This window comes from Rhinoraja longicauda, chromosome 29, assembly GCF_053455715.1.
Source record: "Rhinoraja longicauda isolate Sanriku21f chromosome 29, sRhiLon1.1, whole genome shotgun sequence".
NCBI classification, from domain to species: Eukaryota; Metazoa; Chordata; class Chondrichthyes; order Rajiformes; family Arhynchobatidae; genus Rhinoraja; species Rhinoraja longicauda.
The window spans coordinates 24,721,065-24,745,047 of NC_135981.1; the positions used below are offsets into that span (position 1 = coordinate 24,721,065).

The following is a 23,983-nucleotide window of genomic DNA, read 5'->3' on the forward strand; positions in this document are numbered from 1 at the left end:
CCTCCAGAGATGCTGCCTGTCCCGCTGAGTTACTCCAGCATTTTGTGTCTGTCTGTATACATATCTAGTGAGCTTTCTGTTGTTTATTATGGTGTTTACAAGAGTACTGTGTTGGCACATCTGTGGTGCTGCTGCAAGGTAGCATTTCATTGTTCTGTTCAGGGACATAGGACAGTAATTTAGACACTCTTGACTCTAGGTTGAAGCCATGAGTTGTGAAGGCAGAGGGCGGCAGCGAGCTTCATTGCTGGAGCAGAGGGTTGCAGGGTCAGTGTGCTCACTCACTGGCTGGTGCACAGTCAGTCTCAGGGACCGGGAAGATGGGCTATTTGTAGGTGAACCTCTCCCAGCATCGTCATTGTCATCACCCAGTGGATCCACTTTGGTCGCAGTGTGCTTGGAGAGCTGTGGCGTGGCAATTAGCCAGACTTGGGTCGGGGTGGAACAGAGAGATAATAGAGAGGGGGAGAGGGAGAGGGGGAAGGAGAGGGGGAGGGAGAGGTGAAGAGAGAGGGGGAGAGAGGGAGAGAGGGGCAGAGGGAGAGAGGGGAAGCAAGTCGAGTAATTTGGAGGAGGAGGAGGAGGAGGAGGAGGAGGAGGAGGAGGAGAGGGGTGGGGGGAAGTTGAAGATAAAAGTGGAGCCAGTGTTTACATGGGTTCTTGCTGGGGACGGCGGTGTACAAGTGCGGTGTGGACAGTGGTGCCAAACGTTGCCAATGGACCGACATCCAGCCGCGGTGGCTGTGTGGCTGCAGTTAGAGTTGGGTGTCCTCGCCATCCTGTTTACCAAAGGCAAGTAGCACTCCTGTCAAACAAACTCCCTGCATTGCAGAGAACAAACTTGGAGGCAAACAGTGACTTTTTTTTCCCAATCGTGCAACCTTTCAAAGTTGAAAACAAAAGTTTATTTCGTTTCCGAATAGTTCTCGCTTTTTTTTTTTTGTGTCTCCTAATTTTGAATTATGATTTTTTTTTATTGTGTGTTTATTCTCATTGCTGTTTATTTGCCTTTTTTCAAAAATTAATTGCAGCTCCGGCCACCTTAATTGGCGGTGGCAAGGGTATTTGAGTAAATGCTTGTGTTTTTCCTTTTGTAAAGTGTAGTCTCACTCACTGTACGCGAAGCCTCTGAGCCTGAGATTGCGGGTAGTTCGGGCTCCAGTGATTATGGGAACCGAGGACAGGGTATGAGCTCTGACAGCGCTTCACAGCGGAAACTCACTAATGAATGTTGAGTGACTTTCCTGGAGTGTGCAGCCAAAGAGAGACGATTAGATTATTGACCAAGAGGAGTCCAGGCTGACACTAATTGCATGAGAATATTTGTCAAAGGTTCTTGGGCCAAATTGGAACAAAAGATGCTTTTCAAAATCCTGGTGATGTATTTTTATCCTTTTTGTTTAACAAAAAACAATGTTCCAACTTTTGCCTTTTTGGTGTTTTCCCCATTTCCCCTCTCCTTACAACTTTTTACAATTCATTATTTTTTTATTTTATTAACTTCAACCGATTCTAAAGGAAATTTGAAAAGTCCTAATTTGTTACAGATGAAAGTGTCTGTAATTTAGGCTCCTTCCAATGACCTAGTCAAGCCAGGCAGACTGACATTGATCTGATGAAAGGGGTTGTTTAGGGGTCACTCATTGTTATAACATTATTTCAAGTTTACAAATTGCGTGGACAAAATTGGGTCGAAAGACATTAAACGTTAACATTTCCTATTTCGGCAACTTCTACTCTGAATCCTCCTCATAAACGTCAGTAACAACCCAGCAATTACATGCTGCGATATTCCTGCACTAATGCTTAACACATTTATATGGAATTACTTTCCCCATATTAATGGGAATACCGGCATGTTTATTTTTAAATAGCCCTGTTGAAATAGCAAAATAACTTCAGAGAAACCTGCCCAGCCTTTGAGATCTAATAACACATAATGCAACCATAATGTTACTAACTAAACAGCAAGTAATTATCCTCTAAAGCCCAGTGCTTCTGGCAAGTTCCTTATCTTTGTAAGCACTTTCCTGCCCTACAGTCTAAATGTTCAGACCCATTCTTCCAAAGATTCCCTTCTTTGAATTATGATCAAGCCCTCGACCAGATGAAAGAAATGTCAGCTATTCCTGCAACTTTTTGCCTTCCATGCGTTGAATTTTTCCATCCATGTTCACCAGCCCTACAACGTCTTAAAGCTTGCATTCTATACCCAACATTCGATCATCCCTTCTTCCTTTGTCTTGGCACGTGAACGCACACCTGTGGGGTGACAAGGTGTGTAGGAAGGAACTGCAGGTGCTGGCTCACACCAGAAATAGACACAAAATGCTGGAGTAACTCAACGGGACAGGCAGCATCTCTGGAGAGAAAGAATGGGTGATGTTTCGGGTCGAGACCCTCCTTCAGACCAGGGATGATTTCTCTTTGTCAATTGGGCAGTAGTTTCAGTATCATTTTCTGGAAGCGTTTGCCACCTGCATGGAATAATCTGGTTGAGAATGTTTTAGAGGCACAGCCACTAGTTGAAGTCCAGAGGAACCTGGTAAGGATGCCAGGTTCTCTTCCCACAAGGGCATGTGGAAAGCAGAGAAACCTCTGCTGCACAATCTCGTTTCCCGATAACTTTTTACTCCAGATTTACTTCATAATTTTCATTTAAGTTGCTCAGCTGCCAAGATAGGATCCTTGCTCGCATCTGTGAATCAATTGTCTTGGCTTCTAGATGTCTGTTAAGTAAGCTAACTGTGCGAAAGTGCACTTACTCTATCATGCTGCAGATGTCTGAAGCATCTCCAGGTCTCCAACATATCTTTAAATAGGGGTGGCTAGGATGAGGTTTGTTATTGTCACGTGCTATGAGGTACAGTGAAAAGCTTTGTTTCAGATCATATCATACCATATGTAAATGCAGTAAAGTCCAACTCGATTACAATGGACAGAGCAAAAGGGAAAACACAGAGTGCAACAGAATATATTTCTCAGCATTGTTGCACAACAAAGATAGAGAAAATACTGGAGTAACTCAGCAGGTCAGGCAGCATTTCTGGAAAAATGACACCTCCCCACAGTTGCTGCCTGACCCGCTGAGTTACTCCAGTGTTTTGTGTCTATCTTTGATGTAAACCAGCATCTGCAGTTCGTGCACATTGTCGCGCATCAGTTCAGGAGACAAAGTCCGATGTGCACAATGAGGTAGAGGTGAATTGGACAGTACCCTGGCTTATGGAAGGACTGTTTGGAAGCTTGATAACAGAGGGGAAGAAGCAGTTCCAGAGTCTGGCAGTGCGCGGTTTCAAGGACCGACAGAGAAGAGGTGGGGCAAGTCTTTGATTATGTGGACTGCTTTTGCAAGGCAGCCTGAAGTGTAGATGGCATCATTGGTCGGAAGCTTAGTCTTGTGATGGACTGGGCGACATCTACAACTCTCTGCAATTTTTTGAGCAGAACCTTTGCCAAACCAAGTTGTGATGCAATGATTTAAACAAGGTATGCTTCATTTCAGCACACATGCAATAGGTTATTGACCAGAAATGTTGTCCCCCAAAAATGTTCAGTATTGGTGAAAATAATTTAATTTTTGAATTAAATAAAAACATGGATATCCTGGGGGGGGAAAAAAAAAGCCAATCTTCTGGCTCACTGTCTGGGTCACACAATCACTGTGTGCGGCACGGTGGCGCAGCGGGTAGAGCTGCTACCAAACAGCAGCAGAGACTTGGGCTCCATCTTGACCTCGGATGCAGTCTGTGTAGAGTTTGCACATTCTCCCTGTGACTGCCTGGGTTTCCTCCGGGTGCTCTGGTTTCCTTCCATGTTCCAAAGACGCGGATAGCGGAGTCAGGGGGTATGGGGAGAAGGCAGGAACGGGGTACTGATTGAGAATGATCAGCCATGATCACATTGAATGGCGGTGCAGGCTCAAAGGGCCGAATGGCCTCCTCCTGCACCTATTGTCTATTGTCTAAGACGTGCAGGTTTGTAGATTCATTGGCCTCTGTAAATTCCCCCTAATGTGTGGAGAGAAGATGGAAAAGTGGGATAACATGGAACTAGTGTGACAGGTGACCAATGTTGTGCATGGACTCGGTGGGCTGAAGGGCTTGCTTCCATGCCTTATTTCTAAACTAAACCAATTGAGTGACAATAGTTCATTTCCAAGAGGTGGCTGGATGCCTTGTGATAAGCGCTCGGCTCCCAACCAGAGAGTTGCTGATCCTGACTCCTAGAACTGTTGGGATTTCTCTACACTTGTGGTCTGGCAACTGTGAAAATAATAGTCTTGCTGCACAATGGGCTGCATTGTCTTGTTCCTGCAACACACTCGCAGTCTGTGGCTGAATCGGGAATCACAACGTTTTAAAGTCATCCTCGTGGTATTCCAGCAGTGAGAAGGGCTCTCGCAGTGTGCAGCGGGTGACCTGGGCTGGAATGCTAGCCTGCGGCTCATTTAACTGTTGCAACAGGGTGGTGAGACCAGGGTGGGGATTGCCCAACAAGAATCAGCACCTTGCCAGCGCATTGGATTCTCATCAGCAACCACTCCTCTTAACCGATTTTTCTCCACCCATTTATTGCTGTACAATATTCCTCTGCCTTCCACCTTCATCTCTCTTTCTTTTCTCCAAAAGTTTCCATGATGACACAGATGCACAACTGGTAGAGCCTCTCATCTCTAGTGGCCTGGTTTTGGTCCTGATCTCTGACGACATTGCCTGTGTAGAGTCATAGACTGTGGAAACAGGCCCTTTGGCCCAACTTGCTCACACCGGCCAAAGTCCCAGCTACACTAGTCTCACCTGCCCGTGTTTGGCCCAAATCCCTTCAAACCTGTCCTATCCATCTACCTGTCTAACTGTTTCTTAAACATTGGGATAGTCCCTGCCTCAGCTAACTCCCCTGGCAGCTTGTTCCGCACATTCACCACCCTTGGTGTGTGGTATCTACACTTTCTCCCCGTGACTATATGGGTTTCCTCAGGGTCTTCTGTTCTCTTCTCCACATCCCAGAGACGTGTGAGTTGGTGGGGGCGATCTTGAGTGTAAGTGAGTGGCAGAATCTGAAGAGTTGTTGGGGAATGAAATTTGGAATAGTTGAGGTTTTGTGTAAATGTTTGCTTTTTATAGTTAGTGTGGATTCAGTGGGCTGAATTGTCTCTACAGAGTACCACCAGGACTCAGTTACTTCAATCCACAAGCTATAATATTCCACACATGTGACCTCTTTAAGATTAACTCTGAGGCTGGTAGACAATTATTATTATATTATGGTAATAATTATATATTATAAAAATAGAAGCATGTAAAATTATAGGAGGCATAGATAGGGTAGAGAGTCAAAATCTATCTCTCATGGTAGAAGTGCCATGTACCAAAATCTATATCTCATCGTAGAAGGATTGCTGGCTTCTATGTAAGTAGCAGATATAAGAAGGAGTAGGGGTGACACAATGGCGCAGCAGTAGAGTTGCTGCCTTTCAGCGCCAGGGACCCAGGTTCGATCCTGACCACGGGTGCTGTCTGTACAGAGTCTCTATGTTCCCATGACCCCGTGCATTTCCTCCGGGTGCTCCGGTTTCCTCCCAAACTCCAACGACGTGCAGGTTTGTAGGTTAATTGGTTTAGGTAAAAATTGCAAACTACCCCTAATGTGTAAGATAGTTATAGTATACGAGGCGATCGCTGGTCAGCACAGACTAAGTGGGGCAAAAGGCCTGTTTCCACACTGTATCGATAAAGGTCCAATGTCTAAAAGTCTATGGTTTAAGGAGAGAGGAAGGAATTGTAAACGGGATCTTAGGGGTAAATTTTTTTACGCAGAGTGGTTGATATCTGGAATGTACTGCAAGAGGATGTGGTGGAATTAGATACAATTACTATGTTTATGAGGCATTTGGACAGGCATAGAAGGATATATTGTACTTGATCCGAGTCATAGATTTTGTTCAGTTTTTCAAAGGTGTTTAAGCAACATTTGCCACTGTAATCTCTGCATGACAGCTAATTGTCCACTCACTGGTCTTAGGGCTGATTAATATTGTTCTCCTGCCTCCGAGTTCAGTCGCTTCGGACTGGGGTAAAGGGTCGGACAGTCGTGCAGTGGTAGACCCCTACTACCCAGGATGGCACGGTGGCGCAGCGGTAGAGTTGCTGCCTTACAGCGCCAGTGACCCGGGTTCGATCTTGGCTATGAGTGCTGTCTGTACCAGTTTGTATGTTCTGCCTTTGACCGCGTGGGTTTTCTCCGGGAGCTCAGGTTTCCTCCCACACTCCAAAGATGTGCGGGTTGGTAGGTTGAGCGACTTCTGTAAATTGGCCCTAGTGGGTATGATTGAGCTAGTGAACGGGGTGATGGCTGGTTGGCATGGACTCAGTGCACCGAAGGGCCTGTTTCCACACTGTATCATATCATATCATATCATATATATACAGCCGGAAACAGGCCTTTTCGGCCCACCAAGTCCGCACCGCCCAGCGATCCTCGTAACATTAACACTAACCTACACCCACTAGGGACAATTTTTACATTTACCCAGCCAATTAACCTACATACCTGTACGTCTTTGGAGTGTGGGAGGAAACCGAAGATCTCGGAGAAAACCCACGCAGGTCACGGGCCGAACGTACAAACTCCTTACAGTGCAGCACCCGTAGTCAGGATCGAGTATCTCTAAACTAAACTGAAGAAATCTGCTCATGAGCATTTTAAAAGCTGGCATGTATTTCCTTTTGTGACTGACCACACATTGAGGTCTCAGCTTCAACCGTGTTGAGGCCTGGAAGGGATTGGGTGGGGGGGGGGGGGGATGGGGGGGGGGGGGGTGGTGGAGTGAGGTTAGGACATTGTGTAAAACGTTCTGTAGGTAGCAAGGACACTCACTGATGGTGGGAGATCACAGTCCCATCACACAAACCAATGTAAGGGTTGTATACTTATCCATTTGAGGAATAGAGTGTAGGAAGGTTACTGTACACTTGATCTTCTATGCCTAACCATGTCCTCCAGAGATGCTGCCTTGCCCACTGAGTTACTCCAGCTCTTCGTGTTCTTTTTTTGCAGCTGCAGTTCCTTGTTTCTACAATGCATTAGATGTTGCCTGGAATGTAATGGTACAGGGACTAATGGGCCATTACGGGCTCCACCCTTAGTTGGTCATCTGTTGGCAGCCCTGCTTTGTTCTGGCCATTCCTTACCTCCAGTTAGCTCCCCTCTGCTTTGAAGGCTCCTGATTTGAAACGGTGCCCACCCTTTTTCTCCGGAGATGTTGCCTGACCCTCTGGGTCACTCCAGCACGTAGTGTCTATCTTCGGTGCAGGAACTAATGCAGAGCCGGATTATTATGTAGCCGTACATCAGTGTGAATGGGTAGCAGTGAGGGGTGGTAATAGTTTAGCTGGCACTGTGCACATAACCCAAAGGACAACATTAGAATAAAATATAAAACAGATGTGCACTAACAGTGTTCTCTGTGCCAGAAAGTGCAATTAGCGAGGAAATCTTGGGATTAAAATGTTTCCATGTCTAAAGCTTATGTGGGGGAGTTCAGTGGAAAAGAACTATAATTTGCCCTCATCTTATTAACTTGCTGTTGGAAAAATATTTCAAGTTTGTACACCCAAGGTGGAATTTCCCTTTTAGTAAACAGGAGGATGTTTTTCTTCATTATTATTATTATTATTAAGCCACATATCAAATTGCGGCCGGGTATGTTTTTGGATGGACTGATTCATTAGAAAGAGGTTTGACTGGCGAGCAACAAGTTCTAGGAGAGTAAAGACATCGCTCCTGTTCCCTGAGTGCTGTTGTGGATCTGACACTGTTCTGCCCAGGGACAGTGCCAACGCCAGTGAGGATTCTCTCAGCCGCAGTGTCGGAATGTGCATCTACATGTTCCTCCTGCAAAGTTTACGAAAATATGCACTGCCTGTGGAAAGGATAGATACAAATAGCTGGAGTAACTCAGCATCTCTGGAGAGAAGGAATGGGTCCAAATTTGGTCTCCAAATTTGAGGAAGGATATTCTTGCTATTGAGGGCATGCAGCGTAGGTTTACTAGGTTAATTCGCGGAATGACGGGACTGTCATATGTTGAAAGACTGGAGCGACTAGGCTTGTATACACTGGAATTTAGAAGGATGAGAGGAGATCTTATCGGAACGTATAAGATTATTAAGGGGTTGGACACGTTAGAGGCAAGAAACATGTTCCCAATGTTGGGGGAGTCCAGAACAAGGGGCCACAGTTTAAGAATAAAAGGCCATTTTGAACTGAGATGAGGAAAAACTTTTTCAGCCAGAGAGTTGTGAATCTGTGGAATTCTCTGCCTCCGAAGGCAGTGGAAGCCAATACTCTGAATGCATTCAAGAGAGAGCTGGATAGAGCTCTTAAGGATAACGGAGTCAGGGGGTATGGGGAGAAGGCAGGAACGGGGTACTGATTGATAATGATCAGCCATGATCACATTGAATGGCGGTGCTGGCTCGAAGGGCCAAATGGCCTCCTCCTGCACCTATTGTCTATTGTCTATTGGGTGACGTTTCGGTCGAGACCCTTCTTCAGACAATGTATCCTATGTACTGCTGTACGCAGTACATACTGTAGGACAATGCACTATAGCACATAGCATTTGGTACAGAGTATCCCACTCCACCTCCCCACCCCCCCCCCCCCCATTCCTTCCATGCCACGACACAGTTGAAGCTGAGACCTCAATCTGTGGTCAGTCTCAAAAGGAAATTCATGCCAGCTTTTAAAATGCTCATGAGCAGAATTTAGTTTAGTTTAGAGATACAGCATGGAAACAGGCCCACCGAGTCCAGACCGGCCAGCAATCCCTGCACATTAACGCTACCCTACACACACTAGGGACAATTTACATTTACACCAAGCCAATTAACCTACAAACCTGCACGTCTTTGGAGTTTGGGAGGTAACTGAAGATCTCGGAGAAATCCCATGGGGAGAACGTACAAACTCCGTACAGACAGCACCTGTAATCGGGATTGAACCCGGGTCTCCGGAGCTGCAAGCGCTGTAGGGCACCAACTAGACTGCTCTAGCGTTGCACCATCGTGCTGCCCTCTGTAGTTTAGTTTGGAGATACAGTGTGGACACAAGTACAGAAACAGGCCTTCAGCCCACAATGTCCGTGCCAAACATGTTGCCAAGTGAAACTAATCTCCACTGCCTGCACTCAGTCCATACCCTGCTGTTCCTTGCTCATCCATGTGCCCATCGAAATGCCTCTTAAATGCCACCGTCATGCCTGCCTGCACCACCTCCCCTCTTTCGTCCTTGGTCTGAGTTTCCTGGGCCTGTGTTGAATGGAGCATAAGAAACATGGTACATAGCTGTGTACATAGCAAGATCCCAGAAGAAGCTTTGACCCAGGAGAGGACAGACTCTCAAAGAGAGCTACACTCTCTGGCTACTGTGTTGGGCTGTTGAGCCAGACCTTGGCACTTGTGTCTCTTCAGTTGGAGCAGAATCTGATCCCACACACTTTCTCAGTGCAATCTACTGGACAACAGTTGGCATCTGGAGTGTTCCATCTGTGTATCAAATGCACAGTTCTAGAAGGCAGCACAGTGACGCGGTTGTTAGAAACATTGCCTCACCGACCAGAGCTCGATTCTGACTCGCATCTCAAAGACACGCAGGTTTGAGGGTTAATTGGCCTCTGTGCATTGCCCCAGGTGTGTAGGGAGCGCATGAGAAAGTGGGATAACATAGAATTAGTGTAGGAAGGAACTGCAGATGCTGGTTTACACTGAGAATAGACACAAAATTCTGGAGTAACTCAGCGGGTCAAGCAGCAATCTCTGGAGAGAAGGAATAGGTACCGTTTTGGGTCGAGACCCTTCTTCAATCGGTAGAATGAGTGTAAAGGGGTGATCGATGGTCGCTGTGGTGTCGGTGGGCCAAAGGGCCTGTTCCCATGCTGTATCACTAAACTAAACTGTAGCTCTCGTGCTTGCTGTAGTTTCCCCAGAGCAGTATTTTGATCCCATTGTTTGATCCTAACCCAAATCTGATTGGTGATGTGGGAGCATTCATGTAACTACACTGGGCTCTCTGCTGCACGGGAGATTGATTTAGGAATATCTGGAGTCCATTTGGTTTTCTCTTGGCAACATTTCCTCTGCTTTATTGCCAAGTTACGAGATTAAGCAGGAAGTTTGGAAAGCTTCGTTCTTTGAAAGCCAGGAGAATCCGTTAAGATATCTAACCCAGACCCTGTTGGGATCTGGAGTGAGATTACCTAAACGCTCTACACTCACAATGCTAGACACAAAATGCCGGAGTAACTCAACGGGACAGGCAGCGCCTCTGGAGAGAAGGGAAGGGTTTCAACCCGAAACGTCACCCGTTCCTTCTCTCCAGAGATGCTGCCTGTCCCGCTGAGTTACTCCAGCATTTTGTGTCTATCTTCGGTGTAAACCAGCATCCACAGCTCCTTCCTACACACCCGCAATGCTTGTGGCTGTCGGCAAGAGAACCTTTACCTGTCGAGGAAGGAATTGAACTCCAGTCGCAGAGGTGATCTGATTACATGGCCCCACCCATCACCCCATGAAAACCCCACTTGGAATGGAAACCATCTTTCAAAAGGCTTTACCGAAGAACGCAGGAATGGTCACTTCTCATCCTCAAGACCTCTTTACTACAATTTAGATGATGGAATATGTAGAGTACAAGATTCAAAAATCCCATTTATGAAATGATCATTGTTGTGACATGATACGACAATGGCTTTTAAGAGACTTTTGGATCGGCACATCGATACGCAGGGAGCGGAGGGATATGGATTATGTGCAGGCAGATATGAGTGGGTCTTGGCATGGTGTTTGGCACAGACATTGTGGGCCAAAGGGCCTGTTCTTTGTGTAGGAAGGAACTGCAGATGCTGGTTTAAACCGAAGATAGACCCAAAGTGCTGGAGTAACTCAGTGGTACAGGCAGCATCTCTGGAGAGAAGGAATGGTGATGCTTTGGGGCTTGTTCCTGTGCTGTACTATTCTGTGTTCTATGTGATAAAAATAACTTTCAGGCCCTCCTAAGGTAACTGCAAGGTGCTGCACACAGAACAGAGCATGGCATGGATTAACTGTCTCTGTTGCCTTAGTTGGATGCTGACCACTCAATAAGCAAAAGATTGAAAATTCATCACTGCCTGTTTTGCTTTGTGATGCTGTCAACCGCTTGCTTGTGGAGATGGGTCAGAATGACTGGTACTGATGACAGGCACAAAGTGCTGGAGTTACTCAGCGGATCAGGCAGCATCTCTGGAGAAAAGGAACAGGTGACGTTTTGGGTCGGAAGCCAATGAACCCATAAGCCTGTATGTCTTTGGAGTGTGGGAGGAAACCGGGGCACCCGAAGAAAACCCCTGCGATCACAGGAAGAACGTACAAACTCCGTACAGACGGCACCTGTAGTCAGGATCGAACGCGGGTCTCTGGAGCTGTCAGGCAGCAACACTACCGCTGCACCACTTGAAGGTTTCCATTCGTCTCGTAGTACTTTCCTATGTGTTTGGTCTTGTGATGATTCAGGCCAAAAACACGGTGTCTAAAATGCCAAAATCTGCACAGCCGCTGTGCGTGTGAGACAACTTGACATCCTCCCAGCTCGCTCACTATTTTAAGTTAATGTCACATCCTGGAACTCCTAATGAAAGAAAAAAAAAAACCTTCCACAATCTACCCTAATAATTCCTAGAACTATTTTGAACACCACAGTTAGTTTATTATTGTGATGTGTATCGAGATGCAGTAAAAAGCTTTTTGTTGCATGGTATCCAGTCAGTGAAAAGGCTCTTCATGTTTACAATCAAGTCATCCACAGTGTACCGATACAGGATAAAGTAAATGATGTTTAGTGCAAGATAAAGCCCGATTAAAGACAGTCCAAAGGTCTTCAGTGAGGTAGGTAGTAGATCAACTCTCTATCTGGTAAAAGGATGGTTTGGCTGCATGATAACAGTGGGGAAGAGACTGTGTTTGACTAACACTAAAGTTTGATATGGAGGGGACTTTAAAGTTAAAGTATAAAAGCTTTCTCCTCGTATTTTAACACATTAAGCGCTGATGTTATTCAGATGAATCTGCACAGCTTTGCCTCTCCTGCTGATGTAACCTTCGAACGATTCAGGAAGAACAAGGTACTGCAGATGCTAGTTTACACAAAAGAACACAAAGTGTTGGAGTAACTCAACGGGTCAGGCAGTATCTGTGGACAACATGGAAAGGCGACATTGAGTCTGAAGAAGGGTCCTGACTGGAAACATCACCTCTCCATGTTGTCCAGAGACGCTGCCTGACCCGGTGAGTTACTCCAGCACTTTGTGGAAGAACTTTGTGGAAGCACTTACTCCAGGAAGAATCATTGCCCAAGTTGGGATCTCGGCTAGACCAGGCATCAGGCCTGAAATGCTCCGGGATACTCCCTTGGGGAATTTTGAGGTATTGCGTTACTAACACGGCCATCGGGGCAAGAGGTGAGTAGACGGGGGCGAGTGGACAAGGCTGCGGCCTGTCAGACAGCACAGCTGAAGCCAGCGTGAGACACCTCAGGAATTTCAGAAGATTCCTGCAGCTGTCACTTTTTGTTTCCTTGAGAAACATCCGACAAGAAGCAGGAAATAACATTCCCGGGGCTTCTTTCAAATATCAAAGTGGTTTTCCTTTGAGAAACTGTTACTCTGCAGGGACATGAGATTGCAGGAAGTGGGACAGTTTTTACAGTGATTCCTCTCCCCATCTTGTGGTGCCCCTGATTACACTCCCTAATGAAGAGAGGCTGTGTGAGCACTGAGCTGATGATTAGAGTGGAGCCGTGCTGTTTGATATTGGTAACAGATGCATTAATGCACTGGTACCAAATTCCACTATTTTAACAAAGGCATTTAAAATCAGTTAACACATCTATTAAGCAGCAGACAGCAGAATTTAGTAACAACTGGTTAACCCCTTGGTGACTGATACCACGACGCTTGATGCATGTGTGGGTTTTCCTTGAAGAAGTGACCATGAAGGTAGATCAGAGCTAACTAGCGTTCAGAAGTAGAAACAGTAACTGTGACAAGCCCCCATGGTGAGACGTCAAATTCAATGAATGTTTATGAATCATGCCTTTGCCAATAAAATATGTGGTGAAAATTGAAAATAAAAATAAGCTAATATTGTTTTTTTTTTCTAGAGCTCCATATTTATTTCATTTGTTCAGTTAAGTGCTTGTGCTCTGTGAAATAGTTGAGTGTATATCTTCTCCTATTTCAAGCTTTCAAGTAACTGGTCAGTTTATATTGTCAGACATTATGAATCACTCATCCCTGCTGTTAGTCCTCTGCGTCTTGCTGTGGAGGGATAGAATGAAGGGGGGAATCTAATAGAAAGGTACAGGAAGTCTCCAAAAGTGGGCATCGTGCATGGAAGCTCCTTTTGGCTGACACCAGGAAAAAGTCTCGTCTACACTGTCCGTAGGGCGGCACGGTGGCGCAGCGGTAGAGTTGCTGCTTTACAGCGAATGCAGCGCCGGAGACTAGTGTTCGATCCTGACTAAGGGCGCCGTCTGTACGGAGTTTGTACGTTCTCCCCGTGACCTGCGTGGGTTTTCTCCGAGATCTTCGGTTTCCTCCCACACTCCAAAGACGTACAGGTATGTAGGTTAATTGGCTGGGCAAATGTAAAATAATTGTCCCTAGTGTGTGTAGGATAGTGTTAATGTGCGGGGATCGCTGGGCGGCGCGGACCCGGTGGGCTGAAGGGCCTGTTTCCGCGCTGTATCTCTAAATCGAAATCTAAATCTAAAATTGTCAGGCTCAAAATGGGAACTGCATTTTAACATGGAGCTACCTACATGGAGTCAGACGTGTTTGCTTCAGATATATTTTAGACTTTTAATCTTTAGACTTTACTTTGGACTTTAGAGATGCAGCATGGAAACAGGCCATTCGGCCCACCGAGTCTGCGCCGGCCAGCGATCCCCCCAGTACACTAGCACTATCGTACACACACTAGGGACAATTTACAATTTTATCAAAGCCAATTGTCCTACAAACCTGTATGTCCTTGGAATGTGGGAGGAAACCGGAGCACCCGGATAAAGCTCATGCAGTCACGGGAAGAACGTACAAACTCCATACAGACAGCACCTGTGGTCAGGATCGAACCACTGTGCCACCCTTTTCTGTATGTGGACCCGGTAAAAGTGTTGGGAAACATGTATCCAATATTTATAATGGCTCCAATTCCTTTTTTACAGGGAATTTGCTGATGTCAGTGGCAAGTACAAGCCAGGAATGTAGAAACAAGGAACTGCAGATGCTGGTTTACACAAAAGTACTGGAGTAATTCAGTGGGTCAGGCAGCATCTCTGGAGAACATGGATAGGTGATGTTTCGGGTCAGGATCCTTGATCATAGGGGGTGGGGTGGGGGAGAAAGAAAGATGGGATAGACAAGGGTCAGGACAGAGCATGGCCAAGAAGAAGTGAATGCAGGCGAGGGGGTTACTTGATGGGCAGATTGTTGGACCTAAGCCAGAGATTAAAAGACTGGTGTGAACCAAAAGGATAAAGTGTTGCGAATTGTTAAACTCGGAGATGGAAAAGTTACGAATTGAGTATCCATTGTATATGGTACAAGTGGGGGGGGGGACTGATCTAATCTGGATTTACAGATCATTTTCGATATGTGAAGGCAAGGAAGCATGCAAGGCAGTCTAGAATTGCTTGCAGGCTGGATTGTGGGGAGATGGATCACTACGTGGAAGATGTACGTGAAGCCATTGGGCTGCTCCCACAACACAAAACAGCAAACGCGTTTATTTATTCTGCTAGCCCAAGGAAATGCAGATGCTGGTTTACAAATAAAGACATAAAGTACTCGAGCAAAGTGGGTCAGATGGCATCACTAGAGAACAAGGTTTGGAGATGTTTTGGGCTGGGAGTCTTCTTCAGTCTGAAGAAGAGTCACAATCCGAAACATCACTTGTCCATGTTCTCCTGATCTGCCGAATTACTCCAGCACTTTGTATCGTGAATTATTCTGCTTCTGGGCATGAATTTATTGAATATAGCTTTTAATTTAGTTTAGTATAGACATGGCACGGAATCAGGCCCTTCGTGCCGGCCAGCACAGGCCTGCACAAGCCTGCACACAAGGGACAATTTACAATTTTTACCGACGCCAATTAACCTACAAACCTGTACGTCTTTGGAGTGTGGGAGGAAACTGGAGCACCTGGAAAAAAACCCACGCGGTCACGGGGAGAATGTACAAACTCCGTACAGACAGCACTGGCAGACAGGATTGAACCCGGGTCTATGGTGCTGTGAGGCAGCAACTCTACTGCTGCTCCACTGTGTCGCCCTTGCTATAGTCATTTATAAGCTATCAGTACATGGATAACTAACCGCAGCGGGCAGGCCCTTGTGTGGCCCACTATACTGCTCCATGGCGTAATTAGGGGCCTGTCCCACTTAGGCTTTTTTTTAGGTTACTGCAATAGTCACGACCCCACGACATGGTCTACGACCTGCTGCAACAACCTACCACCTAATCGACGTCAAGCCATGGCAAGCAACCGGCGACCCAATCGTCGTGACTTAGAACGTCCACCTAAGACCGCACCTACGACAACCTACGACCACACAGGCGTCAACCTACGACAACCGAAGTCAACCTACGTCTACCCGCGACAAGCTACGGCCGTGTCGGCGACAACTGAAGACAATTCACGTCATTTTGGCCTCTGGTTTTGACCCCGGTTGACGTGGGTAGTCGCCAATGGAATTCAACGAAGTCAGCACCAGGGACAACCTACGTCACCTGGCGACAACCTACGACAGCGCCTACGTCAGGAGACGTCAAGCTACGATCATTGGCGTCAAACCAACAGGCGCCAAAATTTTTTAACCGTTTCAAACTCCTGCGGCGACCAGAAAAAGACTACGACTCTTTGGAGACGACTCACGACCGTACAGGTGACACCCCGGCAACCGTGTGGTAACAGCCTAGTCGCCTGTAGGCACCTAAATAATCGCCTAAGTGGGACAGGGATTTTAGTCACTGCATTTCATGTGTGCAGTGCCCTTTTGACTGAGGAGTTGTCCCTCCTTCACCTATTCCCTCCCTCCTGGCTTCACATGTAGCATCAGTCACTGCTTTTTAAATGCAAATATTTCAACTTTAATTACAGTAAAATGAAGGGCAGGTTGGGAAAATCCTCCTTGTTTTCCTGAGGAATCAATTGAATTTAGCAGAGAAGGAAAACAGTGGGGTAACTTTAACATCGGTTCTGTTGAAAGATGCTTATCTGTTTCACCTTTTATTATTTATTTTTTTGCTGTGCGGTATTGTGGCAGCCGAGATATTTAGGAATACCTTTAACTCGGAAGGTGCTTTGATTACTGGTTCATGAGATGTTAAGATGGCCACTTTTGTGAGTTATGAACAATTATTCCCAAACGCTTTCTGACCCTCTACGCAGTGGCACATTGTGGAAATCCTACAGTGCACCTCAAACATAAAAACAAAAGCCCAGACTTTAACCAAAAGATCCTGACAACAACAGTGCAGAAAATGCTGGAAATACTCAGCAGGCCATGCAGAATCTCTGGAAAGAGTTGGAAACACTTTGTCAGGCTGTTCTAATGAGAGGTGCTTGATGGGAAACATTAGCACAGTCCGTCTCCACAGATCAATTCAACATTTGGATCTCCACAGATCCTTCCTGATCTGCTAAGCATTTTTTTGTTGGCACTTTTGATTTCAGACTTGCGTTATTTGCACATTTTTCGAACAGTAGCATAGATTGAGATATAACGCACACTTTACACCGTGTCATAATTCACCAAAGGTCCAGTGTCCCCCCCCCTTCACTAGCCCTCCTTTCCCCTGCCACCCCTTCCCACTTTCCCATTGACTTCATTATTACCCCCTTATCTCCCAGACTTCATCTCTGCCCTTTGTCCACCCATCTGCTAATCATTCCCCCTTCCTTGTATCCACCTATCACTTGCCAGGCTTTGTCCCTCCCCCATCTCTTTTCCAGATTTCTCCATACAATCAGTCTGAGGAAGGGTCTCAAATGCAAACTGACAGACTGTGTTCTCGAGAGACATTGGTGTCTAATTATTGTGGGGAGCAGTGATTCAAATGTTGAATAATTATCGCACACCACCCTCCAGCACTGACGGACCACTGCCATGACTTAATCATTAGTTTAGTTTAGAGATACAGTGCGGAAACAGGCCCTTCGGCCCACTGAGTCCATGCCGACCAGCGATCCCAGCACACTAACACTATCCTACACACACCAGAGCCGATTTACAATTTTACTAAAGCCAATTAACCTACAAACCTGCATGCCTTTGGAATGTGGGAGAAAACCGGAGATCCCAAAGAAAACGTACACAGGTCACTGGGAGAATGTACAAAGTCCGTACAGACAGCACCCGTAGTCAGGATCTCTGGAGCAGCTGTAAAGAAGCAACTGTACCATTGTGCCACTGCGCCACCCTAGTTTTGCAGTCGTAGAGTCACACAACACGGAAACAGGCCCTTCGGCCCTAATTGTCCATGCCGATTAAGATGCCCCATCTGCATTAGTCCCACTGCCTGTGTTTGGCCCGTATCCCTCTGAACCTTTTCTCTCCATGTACCATTATCTACATTACCCCACATTCACTACCCACACACTGGGGGCAATTTACGGAGGCCGATTAATCTACAAACATGCTTGTCTGTGGGAGGAAACCGGAGCACCCGGAAAAAACCCACCCGGTCACAGGGAGAATGTGCAAACTCTACATTGACAGCACCTGTAGTCAGGTCTCTGGCACTGTGAGGCAGCAGCTGTGCCAATGTGCCTTCCTAACCATTTTGATCAGTAAAACTGAGATACGGAGACAATTTTCTTTTGCAGAGGGTGGAATACCACAATGCTTTGTCAGTACTCTGACAAAGAATAAAGTGGGTAGCGCAGTGGCACAGCTTACAATGCTACTGCCTTCAATCTCCTGTCTAATCGTAGGTAGACACAAAATGCTGGAGTAACTCAGCGGGCCAGGCAGCATCTCTGGAGAGAAGGAATGGGTGACGTTTTGGGTCATGACCCTTCTTCAGACTGATGTCAGGGGAGTGGGCAGGACAGAGAATCCTGTCCAGTCATGATCTCTGGTGCTGTCTGTGTGAAATTTTTCACATTCAGTGTATAATTGCTCTTCTCTGAGTTCTCCGGTCTCCTCCCACATCTCCAAAACACACGGAAATTAATTGGATGCTGTAAATTTATCCAACTATGTCGGTGAAAGGTAGTAAGAGTAAATATTTGTTTGCATATAACAATATTATGTCAGTTTTTAACGTATGCCTTCATAAACAATTACATTTAAATTCACAGAGCATAAAAACCCCCACAAGAATAAGGTTGTTGCAGTTGTTCAAGACGTCAGTGAGGCCACATTCAGAGTATTGTGTACAGTTTTGGTCAGAGCTGGAAAGAGTGCAGAGAGGATTTACGAGGATGTTGCAAGGACTCGAGGTGGACAGGGTGACGTTTCGGGTCGAGACCCTTCTTCAGACTGAGAGTCAGGGGAGAGGGGGGACACAGAGATATGGAAGGGTGAGGTGTGAAAACGAGAGATCAAAGGGGACGGAGTTCAAGGAAAATGTCGAATGGATCATTGTTAGATGAGGGGAAGGTGACAATGAGGTATACAATCAGTAAAATATAATCAGGAGGACAGTGAAACTAATTGGATGTGGGACGTACAGAGGGAGAGGGAAAACTAGGGGGAGGGATGGAGGGAGAGGGAAAGCTAGGGGGAGGGTTGGAGGGAGAGGGAAAGCTAGGGGGAGGGAGAGGGAAAGCTTGGGGGAGGGAGAGGGAAAGCTAGAGGGAGGGTTGGAGGGGGATGGACAGCTAGGGGGAGGGTTGGAGGGAGAGGAGAAACTAGGGGGAGGGATGGAGGGAGAGGGAAAGCTAGGGGAGGGATGGAGGGAGAGGGAAAGCTTGGGGGAGGGAGAGGGAAAGCTAGAGGGAGGGTTGGAGGGGGATGGAAAGCTAGGGGGAGGGTTGGAGGGAGAGGAGAAACTAGGGGGAGGGATGGAGGGAGAGGGAAAGCTAGGGGGAGGGATGGAGGGAGAGGGAAAGCTAGGGTTACTTGAAGTTAGTTCTGTGCCAATTCCCCATGGCCATCAAATCTCCATTGATTCAAAAATTCACCTACCTGCACCTGAATTACTCCTCATGATCTCAACTTCCAAGATGGCGCCCAACCCAGTTGGCTATTTGCGGCCTAGCCACAGCAGCAGACCTGCGATCACGTATTGCGACATTCTTAAATCTCTACTCCTACAGCACCATTTCTTACTTTACCCATGCCCTTATCATGTATCTCTATCATATCATATATATACAGCCGGAAACAGGCCTTTTTTTCGGCCCTCCAAGTCCGTGCCGCCCAGTGATCCCCGTACATTAACACTATCCTACACCCACTAGGGACAATTTTTTACATCTACCCAGCCAATTAACCTACATACCTGTACGTCTTTGGAGTGTGGGAGGAAACCGAAGATCTCGGAGAAAACCCACGCAGGTCACGGGGAGAACGTACAAACTCCTTACAGTGCAGCACCCGTAGTCAGGATCGAACCTGAGTCTCCGGCGCTGCATTCGCTGTAAAGCAGCAACTCTACCGCTGCGCTACCGTCGAATGGATCATTGTTAGATGAGGGGAAGGTGACAATGAGGTATCCAATCAGTAAAATATAATCACTGTAAATGGCTCGATTGTAATCGTGTACAGTCTTTCTGCAGACTGGATCGCACGCAACAATTTGGCAGACCAATTTCCTTCCGCAGATGAATAAAATTCTATCGTATCGCAACAAAAGATTTTCACTGTACCTCGCTCGGTACACGTGGCAATAAATTAAACTGCAAACTGTGAACTCCACAATTGTCTGGGCTGGAGAATTCTAGGGATTCCCCACCCTCTGTAAAAAGATATTTCTCCAAACCTCAGTTTTAAATAAGTGGCCCCTTTCCCACTGTTATAACATGATTGTTCCAAACATCACCCTTCATTTAACCTTTGTATCGAAGGCACAAAAACATTCCTTTCTGCATCCCTTAAATTACTGACACAAAATAAATATGAGGTAAATGAGACATTTAATTATTAGAAGATTAAAGTAATCGCTTAACACAATATTTTCAAAGAAATTACCGCTATACTAAAAGCAATATGGAATGTTTGAGATATAGTGTATTAAATCTTGTATTTATTAGGGAACATGTATGGTCACATCGCACAGTGAACTGGCACAGATCTACTTGCACTTTATTCTGTTTTTAAACTGTTCTAATTTGTTTCATTGGGTTGTTTAAATTAATACTGACTAGCTAATTAATTTATTGCATCGTATGGGAGGCGCATTCCCAATCTCGTTGTACCCTTGTACAATGACAATAGACAATAGGTGCAGGAGGAGGCCATTCGGCCCTTCGAGCCAGCACCGCCATTCAATGTGATCATGGCTGATCATTCACAATCAGTACCCCGTTCCTGCCTTCTCCCCATACCCCCTGACTCCGCTATCCTTAAGAGCTCTATCCAGCTCTCTCTTGAATAATAAAGATATATTGTATTGTATTGTATTGTATTGTGAAACCTCAGTGAAAATCCACAATGGAAACACTACTACAAGTGGTGCAGGGTTGCACGGTGGCACAGCGGTAGAGCTGCTGCCTTACAGTGCCAGAGACCCCAGTTTGATCCTGGCCAGGGGTGCTGTCTGTACAAATTTGTACGTTCTCCCTGTGACCATGTGGAATTTCACCGGGTGCTCCGGTTTCCTCCCACACTTTAAAGGCATGCAGGTTTGCAGGTTAATTGGCTTCTGTAAATTGTAAAGTGCCCCGTGTGTGTAGGATGGTGTCAGTGTGCAGGATGATTGCTCGTCAGCCCGGACACGGTGGGCCGACCAGCAGTCTATGGTTTTTTTTCCACGCTCTATCCATTTTTATAAACAGTGAACACAATGTTTCAACAATCATCTCCCAGGTGGTCGATAACTACCAGAAGTTTTAGTTGAATGAGGTTCAAACCAGCATTTCTTCTGTCTGAAGAAGGGTTCCGACCCAAAATATCACATATTCCTTTTCACCAGAAATGCTGCCTTTGCCCGCTGAGTTACTCCAGCATTTTGTGTCTATCTTCAGTATGAACCAGCATCTGTAGTTCCTACCTAGACCTCTTCTTTAAACTTTGTCTTATCAATGCTGATCTTTAGATAAAACCAGATATACTGGTTATGTGCAGTAGGTCTATAAGTATTTAGGAAAGGCTGATTTGATCATTGATAATCGATAATTGTGAGCAGTTTTGGGCCCCACATCTGAGGGAGGATGTGCTGGCATTCGAGGGGTTCCAGAGGAGAGTTACAGTAATGAGCGGGGTAACATCTGATGAGTGTTTGAAGGCACTGGGCCTCTACTCACTGGAGTTTAGAATGATGAGGGGGGACCTCATTGAAACTTACCGAATAGTGAAAGACCTGGCTAGAATGAATGTGGAGAGGACATTTTCACTAGGACTTCAGAATAACAGGACCTACCTTTCGAAAGGAGATGGGAAGGAATTTATTTAAAGTCAGAGGATGCTGAATCTGTGGAATTAATTGCCACAGACTGCTGTGGAGGCCAAGTCAATGGATACTTTCCAAGTGGAGATTGACAGATTTTTGATTAGGAAGGGTCTCAGGGGTTATGGGGCGAAGGCAGGAGAATGGGGTTGGGAGGGATAGACAGATCAGCTATGATTGAATGGTGGAGTAGGCTTGATGGGCCGAATGGCTTAATTCTGCTCCTAGAACTTACGAACTATATTTGTTCCTGTTCAACATTTGATCTAATCCTCACTTACACAGAGTTCATGTGGACTGTCAACATTCTCATTTCTTATTTCCTAACAATTGTGGGGGGGGGGGGGTTCCAATTTAGTTTGAAAGGACTGAAGTTCTACAAGCTCCATGATGTGTTATGCCAGATTGGGTTATGCCAATGACTTCTCACTCCATGAGTAATGCAACATAGTTGGTTTAAATTCAATATCAATTCTTCCTCAGTTTCTTCATGAAAATTGAGCTTTGCAGATAAATCAACCACAGTTCATCAGGGCTGTTGGCTGACTGGGTAAGGGTAGGGAGTTTGATTGAATCTCAATGTAGAGGGCTCTGCCAATCGGGCAGTTGTCTGTGGAAGATTTACAAGTAGTTCAGCGCTTTTCCATAACACAAATTGGATAAAATGCAATTAATGTACGAGGGAATTCTAGTTGTATCGCAAGGGCTGAATTGGTTATCGTGCGTTTTCGACTGACAACTGAGACCACGTAAAAGTTATTTTGGAAATTGACATATAGAAAAAAAGTTGTCTTGGAAAGAAAAACAGTCAAGGAACCTGCAATACCCACCCCTGCAAAAACAGTCAAGGAACCCTCCCCTGCAATACCCTCCCCTGCAATACCCACCCTGCAATACCCACCCTGCAATACCCTCCCTGCAATACCCTCCCTGCAATACCCCTGCAATAATCAGACACTGTCTGTCAGTCTCACCACAAGTGGCTGTTGAAAATGACAAGCAATCGCGTCTATTGATACCTGTGCAGTTCTACTCTGTTAAACAATATAGACAATAGACAATAGACAATAGGTGCATGAGACCATTCGGCCCTTCGAGCCAGCACCACCATTCAATGTGATCATGGCTGATCATTCTCAATCAGTACCCCGTTCCTGCCTTCTCCCCATACCCCCTGACTCTGCTATCCTTAAGAGCTCTATCCAGCTCTCTCTTGAATGCATTCAGAGAATTGGCCTCCACTGCCTTCTGAGGCAGAGAATTCCACAGATTCACAACTCTCTGACTGAAAAAGTTTTTCCTCATCTCAGTTCTAAATGGCTTACCCCTTATTCTTAAACTGTGGCCCCTTGTTCTGGACTCCCCACAACATTGGGAACACGTTTCCTGCCTCTAACGTGTCCAACCCCTTAATAATCTTATACGTTTCGATATGATCTTCGATATCGATATTATCTTCGATACACGCTTCAGCCCATGTTGTCCATGCCGACACAGATGGCCTTTTTCAGTCTTTCCCATTTGTCCATGTCTGGCCCACAGAGTCCATGATGTCTCGCAGAAACTCTGCAGGACACCATGCACCCCACAGCCTTGGCTAGCTTTGGGAAGAAGGTCTCAAAGACACACGACTGGTTTGAGGCCAAGTCGACCCAGATGACTCCGGTCATCGAAGCCAAGCGTGCCGCCCTAGCCAAGTACAAGCGGTCAGCCAACGAGAAGAACCTGCAGATCCTCAGGGCTGCCGGGAGCAAGGCTCGGCAGACTGCCAGGCGTTGCACCAATGAGTACTGGACACAGCTCAGTGAGGGCATCCAGGCAGCCGCCATAACAGGGAGCATCAGGGGAATGTACGATGGCATTAAGAAGGCACTAGGATCAGTCCAGAACAAGCCAGCTCAAATCCTCCAAGTCAAGTCAAGTCAAATTTATTTGTCACATACACATACTCGATGTGCAGTGAAATGAAAGTGGCAATGCCTGCGGGTTGTGCACAAAAAGAATTACAGTTACAGCATATAAATAAAGTTAATAAGTTACTAAACATAGCACAAAAAGTGTCGACAAAAATTTAGTCTCTGGGGTTATAAAAGTTGACAGTCCTGATGGCCTGTGGGAAGAAGCTCCGTCTCATCCTCTCCGTTTTCACAGCGTGACAGCGGAGGCGTTTGCCTGATCGTAGCATCTGGAACAGTCCGTTACTGGCGTGGCAGGGGTCCCTCATGATCTTGCTTGCTCTGGATCTGCACCTCCTGATGTATAGGTCCTGCAGGGGGACGAGTGTAGTTCCCATGGTGCGTTCTGCCGAACGCACTACTCTCTGCA

General features: G+C 46.2%; 1 protein-coding gene across 1 annotated transcript in view; it reads left to right on the plus strand.

Annotated features, from left to right (window-relative positions):
* Window positions 1-629: 629 nt before the first annotated feature.
* LOC144607639 (BMP and activin membrane-bound inhibitor homolog) overlaps window positions 630-23,983 on the plus strand; it is a 53,595-nt gene continuing 30,241 nt past the window's right edge. The window contains exon 1 of the mRNA XM_078424608.1: window positions 630-792. Coding sequence (XP_078280734.1) covers window positions 717-792 — 76 coding nt within the window. The 5' untranslated portion in view covers window positions 630-716. The remainder of the gene's footprint in view (window positions 793-23,983) is intronic.